The sequence below is a fragment of the Eucalyptus grandis genome, chromosome 5, assembly GCF_016545825.1.
Source record: "Eucalyptus grandis isolate ANBG69807.140 chromosome 5, ASM1654582v1, whole genome shotgun sequence".
Classification (NCBI taxonomy): domain Eukaryota; kingdom Viridiplantae; phylum Streptophyta; class Magnoliopsida; order Myrtales; family Myrtaceae; genus Eucalyptus; species Eucalyptus grandis.
The window spans coordinates 48,610,779-48,621,745 of NC_052616.1; the positions used below are offsets into that span (position 1 = coordinate 48,610,779).

Here is a 10,967-nt window from a genome sequence, read left to right on the forward strand (position 1 = left end):
TGAGGGCCGCAATGCCCTCACCTAGGGCCAACGAGGTTAGCTGGCGACCCTTGCGAGCCCTCAACCCCCAAAAAAATTATAAGGAAAAAAAGGAAAAAGCATAAAAATATTTAAAATAATATTTAAAAAAGTGTCCACGTCATGTAAAACGGCCGACGTTTACATCAACAATTACCGATTAGAATTTATCAAATGGACTGAATCGACACAAATACAAAAAGCTTATGATTAAATTGGTCAAACTGAGAGGCTTATAATGGAATTGATATCAACTCAATAGCTTTAAAACTACTTTTTGATACTTCTCTCTCCGGCGGAGTATTTCCAAATTAAATCCTTGGAGTTTGATAATATAAAAAAGGGTTAAACACATCATCTTTCACATCGTGATTTAATCACCTTAATCTAATCACTCAGTTGAATGATCCGATGCAAGGGAAGGAAGCAGGTGGAGCCAGATGGAGACAAGAGGTTGGGGAGACGTGATGGGGGCAGGGGCAGCGGCCCGACACGGCGCATGTGAGGATTCAAATCCGAGCGGTTCTTCGGCTTTTTTTTCGAAGTATTGATGACGACCACGACGGTGTCGTCGGACACGGTCGCTGTTCGTGGGGGATGCCTGCATCCGTACGATCGAGCGGGGGCTTGTCTTTGCCCCATTTTCGCATGGACAAAAGTACTATGCGGTATCAATGCATCGTCCAGAGACCATCAATGCTTTCCGGATTGATTTGGTAGTGCCGGTTGGAACATTTTTGAATCCGTGGCCATGGAGTGTTCCCTAAGCGACTCACGAATTTTCAATGAGCTCAGGGTTGATTATGAAAGGAATGTTTCGGTGGGTTACAATCATGGCTCGATTGAGTCGGATTGTGAGCATCCGGAGTACCATCGATCCTCCTTTTTAGCTGTCCGATCTATGCTAACATATGCTCTTTTGCTCTGCTCTCGAGTCGATGGCTTACGAGCTTGGGTTTGCTAACGACGAGTATTTTTTGAGACCTTCATTTGTGAGAAGGTCCATGATGATCAATAACATCGGGAGCGACATGTGGAGTGACCTACTTTTCTTTACTAACCATATAAGCATGACAGGATTTTTCCCATTCTTTTTATGATTTGAAAGCCTTTTTTAAGATATGCACATTTCAAGACGCACAAACAGCTTGTAAAGTTACTATAACCAGCTAAATTACTTTTTGTATATTGCAATTGCTGTTCATCAAATTCTGGACGTTGAGTGAAGGACACTACGAAAATTGAGAATTAAAAAATACAAAAATTCGAAATTTTTTTGTTTATTTATGATTATTTGGAACTTCCTTGCTTCACCAGGTAGGATCTTTATTTTTTTATCGGTTGGGCCACGACAACAAATGGAAAAAGCTGAGTTTTGGAGCTGTCATTTGGCCCAGGCTGAGGAATCGCTTTTTGTCTCGATATCAGCCATTCATTGGGTTTCCTTCTCCTTTAAAAAAAATTTAAATTAAATTCCAAGAGGGGAAAGTTAGGGGAAAATGTGTATTTTCTTGGCTTTGGCTGTTCTGGTTTTTGGGCACAACATGCATGGTCGATGGGGATTTCCTCATCTTTGAATGTTGCAACCATGTGTTGCCAATTATTAATTTCCCCACCAACTTATTAGTGTCCCTTTGCTATGAAATATCAACGTGGACATGTCTGGGATTCCAAATCGTAACCTCATCTATTATGGACATGCGATTATTTGCAGTCACATCTAAAATCCGCTTGATCGCCAAGGCTTGACCCGTTCAATACAAGAAATTTCTCCTTTTTTTTATTATCATTAATGCCCTTCATTTATCGTAATCATAAAAACAAACAATTGTTAATTAGGGTCTATAAATGCAAAGATAGAGATCCCTAAAATAAATTGCAGGTAAAATGCTGATGTTAGTCTTTATTTATCAACTTTGGTCGATTCAAGTCCCTATGTAAAGATTTAGGTCGATAAAGCCTTAAATGTTATGTTTTTATCGGCTTAATGTCGTGCGGTTGACCTCATCACTAATTTCGTATTTCAAATTCATTTAGATGGGACTTGTGTTTAAATGACAACCTTATCGATGTAAACCACGTCCATCATGGCTGTCTGTAATAGTTTTTTGGCTAATTATTTACCTTTGGCTTTAATTTTTTAAAATTCAAAATCCAACTTTGTTGTTATAAAGAAATCGTATATTTGAGGGAAGAGAAAATGGAAGGCGTGTAGAAAATGGGGTAACACAAAATGTCTCACGAGAAAAAATGTAGAAAAAAAATATTAAAATTTCCACATTTTTCTTCACCTATTTGCTCTTTTCTCTCCACCATCTTCCAAACGAAGCATTGGGGTCACTTAAAATTATTCCTTAATAATGGTTTTGGCTTGCTCTGAAGCCACCTCAATTATGATATTAATAGCTCCAAATGGACGAATCTTGTCGAACAGTGACTGAATAGACTAGTGGTAACCTGTGGTGCTGATCAAATACTACTTAATATTAACATGGTGACGCAAACAATTTAATTAATTTATTTCTTGCCTCAACATGAACAAAAAAAGAATAATAGATAAATTTCATATGATAGTCAATGATCTTCAGTGAATTTTGTAATCACTTACTCAAACATATTCGGAATGAATATTACGTTTTGCTCTTTTGCAATTTGTATAATACACACATTTTGACATTTTCCAAAATGTAAAATATTTGAAGCCCTCGCAAATGAATTCCCTGTAATTCTTTGAATTTTGGATAATGTTTGGAATTTCGCCGGAAAATTAAAAATTCGGACATTTCAAAAGTCCATCATAATCTTCTCTCTCTCTCTCTCTCTTTCTCTCTCTTGCACTCTTCAGTTGAATTATTAAGCCCCTTTGCATCAAATCAAGTAGCACGTTCGGACCCCAAAGCCCAAGGGCACAAGTCAATTAATTCGGCGTCTATCATTTCCTGTCCCCTCGCCATTTGTTGGCCAAAGCAATCTTTACTCCTGGAAAAAAAAAAAAAAAAAAAACTGCTTTAACTTTCATTTACTCTGAAAATCTTACGATCTTTTCTCAGAATAATTACTTGAAAGTTCAACTTCTCATGGAAGCATAAGGTGGCATATGACCATGAAACGAGTAGCTTTTTTGAAAGATTTTCCTAACTTTTAGGTCTATAATTGAAGGATAAATGCCGCATTTCATACAGTTGGTAACACAAAAGTATGGTCAAAATTTCCGGCTGGTGGTTAGGAAAAAAAGGGAATGAAAGAAAGGAAGAGAAAAAAAAAAGGAAAAATATAAAATAAACAAGAGCATTAATCTATTATTAACAAATTATCCACATCCAATAATACCGTAGGATGGTCAGCACCCACATCAACGATTTCCGGCCAAAATTTGCCAAATGAAATGAATTGGCATGAATACAAAAATGTGCATGACTCGTTTAGCAAAAAAAAAAAAAGTTTAAGAATAAATTGACATAATTACAATAATTTTTGAATATTTTTGGTAATTTTTCCATTTGAGCGATTGTTTTGACTGTCAAATTTGTTCAGGCCTTTTCAAGTATTGACTTCAACCAAAAAAAAAAAAAAAAAAAAAGTATTGTCTTCGCCTTGGGCAGGAAGATAAAAGGCGAGAGAGGAAGGAAAACATGGCTTTGTTCCTATATTTATTCCCAAATGGAATTCCCTATGTGCCTGTTTGGTATGTGGTTTTGCTCTTTATTAATGTTGTGACGTTCGCCGTTTGACTATAATGTAAGCTCGCGTAAATGAAACTTTACACAATTTAATACATTGGCATGTGGATGCACTTAATTTTCTTTCGTAACTTTTATATGCTAACAATTGTTTTTTTTTTCTTTTCAATTTACAGATTTTGGAGGCAAAATAGATAGGGATTGATTAATAGACTTTCTTTTGTCGAAAAAAATTATATTCATTACTCAAAATGATTCAAAGAGATGCAAAAACTCTAGCGATCATCATTAAAGCCAGGGGCGGAGGACTTGTACACAAATAGAGTAGAGAAGTGTCGAATCCCCAAATATATTTTTATTAAATTTCCAAATCTATATCGGAAGAGGATAACATTCAGATCTAGATCAAGAGAGTTCAAACTCTTAAATCAAGAACCATATCGGGAGAAAAGAGCTCTCAAATTTAAATCGAAATAGAAGAAAAAGCAAGAAAAGATTGATAAAATGCAAACAGGATCGACAAAAGAGGGAAAGTTGTGTTTGGCATAGTCTTCTATATGCTACGTTAATGCATTTACCACTCTCATTTTTCTTCTCCGCATAACATAGATACGAAGGTCCTTTATTTCATCTTTTATCTCATGTGTGTATATCTTTATCATCATAGCCGTTGATCAACAAAAATAAGCTTTCAATTTAAAATTGTAACTGAAAACGTCAATTTTTGAGAACACGATTATATTAGATGCTTTTGGAGCAACTGAATTTTCATGGAAAAAGGCTTCGTCGATTAGTTCTGTGCTTGTCGTAGGTCGTGAAAATATGATCGAACTAAGTAAAAAGAAATAAATCTATAGAAAACTGTTTATATGGACTATAACTTCATCGAGCAAAGTATTTTTCCTTTCACTTTATATTTTTGTCAATTTAAATTTCTCCACCGATTGAAATCGTTCCACCAGAAATAATGAGATCAGTCCTGCAAAATTGAACTCGTGAGTTTCAATAATTACTTGGAGTGCATGAAATGATGAGACATCATATGTAACAAGATCAATCGAGTGCTCAAAGAATTTTGATATCTCGTTTGTTTTTATGGAGAAAATATTTCGGGCATGTTTGGGAAAGCTTCCATCTGTTGGCCCTTGCCTTTAGTATTAAGCTGTGCATGTCAATTCCTAAATCAAGTCCATTACATCATAGAAATGTTAAAGTCAATTACTCAATGATATCATGCTTTTTATATCTTGGGAAAGTTGTTTGGGGCTTTCGGCCATTGGATCACTGAAAGATTTTATGGCGGCAATGGTTTGAAAAAAAGAAAAAAAGACACTTAAAGTATTTATATGACGTGTTAAAATCACGACACATTATAATTGAAATTTTAGGGCCGGTAATGTTGGACACAACCTATCCACGCGATACGGATACAATACAGATTGTTAGATAAAAACCAAATATGACATTATACGATAAACCTTATATATTACACGAATTACCACATTTTATCTTAATTTAATAATCTGAAATGCAAAACGTGGAGAATGCCTCTTAAGTTTGAGCTCGTAAAAGTAGACATATATAATATGATATAAAAGGAGACATATATAATATAATCGGTTGGTACATCTTGGGGACCGGCTCTCTTGTTGCATAGGCACTATACATTTAGATCATAACACCTAAATCTCTAATTTCAAAAATGCACTAAAACTCCTAACACTTATCACGAAAGTGCAATTGATTTTTAAATTACAATCAAGTCTTAAAATTTGTCATAAATCTACAATTAAATTATGAAATTTTCAAAAAGTATAATCTAATCCTAAAACTTATCACGAAGTGAAGACATATATAATATAATTGGTTGGTACATCTTGGGAACCAGCTCTCTTGTTGCATAGGCATTATACATTTAGATCATAACACGTAAATCTCTAATATTCTTATATTTCAAAAATAAACTAAAACTCCTAACACTTATCACGAAAGTACAATTGATTTTTAAATTACAATCAAGTCTTAAAATTTATCATAAATATGCAATTAAATTATGAAATTTTCAAAAAGTATAATCTAATCCTAAAACTTATCACAAAGTGCCATCGAGCTTTAAAACTTTCGAAATAAAAAATACAATCGACTTCTAAAATTCGTTATGACGTGCAACTGTATCCTAACAAGCATTTCTGTAAAATTTTAAAATTCAATTGTACTTTCGTACTTTCTTTCGAATTACAAAACTCGAAAGTCAATAGTTTTTTTAGAATCGATACAATTCGTGAACACGATCACGACACGCGAACAGAATTGCAAGCGAGCGCCCTTTCTTTTTCCAGGGCTATAGAAGTGACCCTCCGTGCTTGTCGTCATAAAGAGGACACTCTCCAGGAGAGAGAGAGAAGCAGCTCAAGCAAGCACCTCTCCACCTCCCAAAACTCTCTCTCTCTCTCTTTCTCTCTCTTCCCCCCGCCGGAGGCAGTGCAATGCGGTGACACGGACGGCGGCGACGGCGAGGAGAGATGGAAGCTTCAAAGTGGTCCGACGGGTGGTCGCCGATGGGAGCTCCCGCGGTGAGGCAAGAGCACTGGCGGCACTTCGACAACTCGGTCAACGCGGTGTCGTTCGGGTTCGTCGCCACCGCCATCCTCATCTCCATGTTCCTGGTCATGGCCATCTTCGAGCGCTTCCTCCGGACCAACTCCCCGGAGTTCTCCGCCGCCGCAGACGCCGGGGGCGATCCGGGGCGCCGCGGAGGCGGCGGCGGAGGAGGCGGCGACCTCGAGTCCCAGATGGGGTTCAACCCGAAGCTCAATTACCCTTCCCCGAAGGTTAGTTCGGTTCAAGCGAAGGCATTGTTTTTTGAACTTCCATTTTCGCTGTTCTCTTTCTTTTCTGGCTCTGGTTTTCGGGATCAGTCCTTTTTAAGCTCGTTTATGTTCTGAGTAACATTTCAACTGCAATCTTAGCAGAGGACAGAGCACATTCTGCCCTCTGCTGGGTTCGCATTTTGAGAGATTTTCTCTTGCTTTCTCTGTTCTTGTTCTTCGTCTCCGGGACATAAATTTTCTTGATGAGCCAAATGGGAAATCGGGTGTTTCCAAAGGATGATGTTGGGAGCGGATCCCGGCCATGGGAGATGGCATTTGCTATGGGGCTGATTTGCTCTTTGGTTTGGGATCATTTCTGACAATTTTCTGGATGTTATTGGCTTTTCCCTTTTCCCTTTTCCTTTTTCATTCGCTGCACGGTGTTCTCATTAGTGGCCTGACAAAGTCTCGATGCAAAGGCTCCATCTCTCTCTCTCTCTCTCTCTCTCTCTCTCCCCATGTTAGTCTCTCTCTCTCTCTCCCCATGTTACTGTGGTTTTTGTTTTTACTGGTGAACTTGGTTTTACCCCCTTCGTCTCCTTTTTCTGTTTTCTGTCCTCTCTTTTGTTCTTTTTCTCTTAGTCAACTGGATGATGTTGGCGTCAAACAGGGAACCCTTTGCGCTAAAATTGTCATTGCTCGTGAGTAAAAAAAGTTATCTACGAGACTTACGGCTGACACTGCTTTGCACTAACACTGTCATGATTCCCCTTGTCTATCCCAGTTACTTGAACTTTTTTATCAGGGATACAACTGCGTTGCGATATGGAAAATCTAAAGTGTGATATGCCCACATTGTATAAAGAACTCATGTGCTCCCTCACTATCTTTTGGTCATTTAGCACCATCAATGTCGATTGAAGACGATTGGACCTTTTTAATCCTCTGCTGTTCCTTCTCACACTGACCAAGAAAGGAGAACATGATTGTGGTGAAGTGCAAATCTTTGTTTAAGTTCTTGCTTTATCTGAACCAGCAGCTAGCACAATCAAGATAGGGATGAGATATACCACCTTTTTGAGAAGTCCCGTTTTGTGGTTTTATTATTTTTAGTAGGGTTAGGGTATTATACTATTGGAATCTGAGTTAAGGTGTGGTGTAAAGCTTCCATCATTACTAGGATTCAAGCACTTATGAAGCCAATAGAGTGGTCTAGCATGAATTGTTTTTGGCCGAATTTGTCCAATTATTCGCGGCAGAGCCCATAACTTTGCATCTTGTCTGGCCAGTAAGTGAAGTCTTTGCTTTACCATGAAGAATGTGTCGGAAAAGGCATTTTTATATTTGTGCACCTGCATCAGGAGATGGCAGGTGGCGCATGGCAGAGTTCGAATTGTCTATTCCGTGAAAGCAGCATGACATTGACGAAAATGTAGGGGTTTTCAGTACGACATTAGGCCCAATTTCGAACCAAGAAGGTGTTAATTGTAATTAATTAAGACAGATCTGTTTCTGTATGAGGAGAGCGAAAACTTGAGTAGTTCTTCAAGCAGGTTTGAAGTAGTTCTTCAAGAAGATGATTTCACTGCCCTCGAACTACTGCTATGCTACAGTTTAGAAATATTAACGCAGTGATGACTGGGGATACTAGATTGCAATTCGGCGGACGTTTTATCGCGCGACATGTTCTTGTTGACAGATGTTCTCTCTGTTCAAGATATTGGCTATACTGATGCCCGTGATTTGTTTGTGAAGTTTTTTGTGTCCTGTTTCGTTTACTGCCTAGTACCAAAGCTTTCCATACCCGATACAGAGTCGACATAATACCCAAATCTAGCTGCAATTTGTTACTAAAAAACTCAGTGGCTGCTGCACCAATGCGATCTTCTGTTATGTTGCTGTATTGAGCCCTTGTTGTATAAGGGCCTGATTAGATCTAGCTGTTGCTCCATTGTGTCAGTTAATCGCCATCGCATACAAAACATTTGCTTTGACATGCTTTACATAGCACTAAATGGATGTCGTACTTGCAGATGACTGTCTACACAAGCGGCGTCTCCGTTGTTATGCCGGGAGACAATATTCCGACCTTCATCGCACGCCCAGCTCCCGTGCCTTGCCCACCAGAGCGCGCCTCCTGGCCTCTCCATCAACACCTTCCCTTCCCTCATCATCCAGCACAAGGCGCTAGCTCGAACAGAAGCTCATCCTCCGCTCAATAACAAGCAGACATGGGGAATGGCAGATTTCGTTGCGAGGATTGTGGTGATTTACGATAGGTTCAGAGCACAAGTTGCCAGCTCTCAGAAGCGGCACCCCAAACCCGGAAGCATGTCTGCCGGAGATAGAGGTTGGGATGCTCTATTTTTTACTCCTGAGCTCTTGTATTTGATGTACATAAGATTCTCGAGGTTAGGCCTGTGGCTAATTTATTCGAATCATCCTGCAAAGTTGCAGAGAAGCCCTGTATGAGATTTAGTAATGCATAGTCCATCTTTGAAGAATGTTGTCATCTGGCAGGTTGGTACTTTGGCAATTGACCTTTTCATCAAAATAGATTTCTTACAAAACTATATTATAAAAAATAGGCTTTAGGGTCGCTCATCGCCCTCTTAAACCTAGCACAACTTCTAACGCTTCGCATAATATTTACTTCCTTTCAGAATTTGATTTGTCATAAATAGTCAAAGCCAGAGCAAATTTTGCACCCATTATAAAGCCAATTCGAAATTCAATATGTGGATAAAAGAATTTGAAAGGCATTTTTCGAACACATAAAAGGTCATTGAATTTAGAGATTGTTATATCTTATCAATTACTGAACTTCTTCTTATAATAATATTTTTGCTAAAAGTGATATTTTTTTTTTTGGGTCAAAACAAAAAGTGAAAATTGACTTAGTAGGAAAATTACACCGAAACTACAATTTGAAAATGAAAGAGAAGATTATACCCTATTCCAAAGATAACTAGCCCTTGATATAGATATATATTTAGTTTTATATACTGATTTTAATAACGGAGATACATAATATAAAAGACCTTTTTGAAAAGATATCCATATCTTTGCTCAAAAAAAAAAAAAAAAAAAAGATATCCATATCAAGAATACATAGATTATTCAGTGTATAGCCGATTGAAGTTAAAATCAAAGATATCCATTTTGTTTTACTTATGTCGTTTAATTATTGCAATAAGCATCGGTTTGTTTATCTATTCTAAAATGAAAGACGTGACACATAGAGTCATCCTCATAATCAAAGGTGTTACCATATTTATCATGTCATATATTTTAATTTATATATGAGCTAGTTTGCGGAACATGTGAATAAAATTAATTCACCTAAGCCCAAAAAGGAAAAAAAGAAAAAAAGAAAAAGGGGTTCCGATTCTGGTGCATTACAATGTGCCTATATAATTGGAAAATATCATAATATTGTAATATCATAGGTTCATAGTATCTATTTCTATTGGTAAATAACTACAGCATGACAGGGGATAATCTAGTCACAAAAGTTAGGGAAAAAAGTAGGAAAAAAAATCCCATGTGATTTTGTTCAAATTTTTAGATTTACCATATGTTTATCTAAAATATTTCAGTTTACTTCAATTTAATTAAATGGACCAACTTTATTTACTTCTATAAGCTACATATAAATAAGCTATCTTATTATGATTTTTTCACAAAAACTCTCATGTTTCTTTGTCTTCCTTTTTCAAACCAGGAATTCTAGGTAAATTAATTTTTTTAATTGGATATAGTCTCATTGTAATCTTTCAATTAAGTGAAATGTATATGTTCAAAGAAACTTTGCATGATGAAAATGATTTTATACTTAAAATTATATCAAATTTTATTTGCTCTCAAGAAATGGAAATATTCACATTCAATGAATTATATTTTTAAGAGGAATTTCACTTAATGAAATAATTCTACAACGAATATTGTGAAATTCTAATATTTAATAAAACAAACATGTTATAAGGTTGCTTAAATTTTAATTTTTAATTTTTAATTTTTAAATGTGCTTTAAATTTTCGAAGTGAAACAATTTATTCAATGTTGCCTTATTATAATTATTCTAAAATGTATTTCAAAATTATATTCATATTTTTTAAAGTTAAATCTGTGTGACTTTAATTATTTATGATGGATGGGATTTCGGAAAAGAAAAGATCGGGAAAAGTTATAGAAATTTAAACACTTTTGAAAATAGAGTAATTGTGATAGGATAAAGGTGGCGATGACTAGTAGGTAATCTCCACCACAACTGTCACGGCAATAAGAAACCTATTTTGGTAAATAGCTTATAGAGAGATCTATTTCAGAAATTAGTTATGGAAAAATATCTATTTTGGATTGAAAGTCAATTCTCATTCGGAAAAACAAGGATGACGACAGAATTAATGGTCATCTTCTTTTAATGAAAACTGTTTTGGGGAAATTATTTTCCAACTTT

The 10,967-nt window shown here is 36.5% G+C and overlaps 1 protein-coding gene across 1 annotated transcript; it reads left to right on the forward strand.

Annotated features, from left to right (window-relative positions):
- Nucleotides 1-6,062: 6,062 nt before the first annotated feature.
- Nucleotides 6,063-9,044, forward strand: LOC104445314. The gene is made up of 2 exons (XM_010059166.3): nt 6,063-6,529; nt 8,542-9,044. The coding sequence occupies exons 1-2, from the start codon at nt 6,221-6,223 to the stop codon at nt 8,728-8,730; spliced, it is 498 nt and encodes a 165-aa protein (XP_010057468.2). The 5' UTR covers nt 6,063-6,220; the 3' UTR covers nt 8,731-9,044.
- Nucleotides 9,045-10,967: the final 1,923 nt, after the last annotated feature.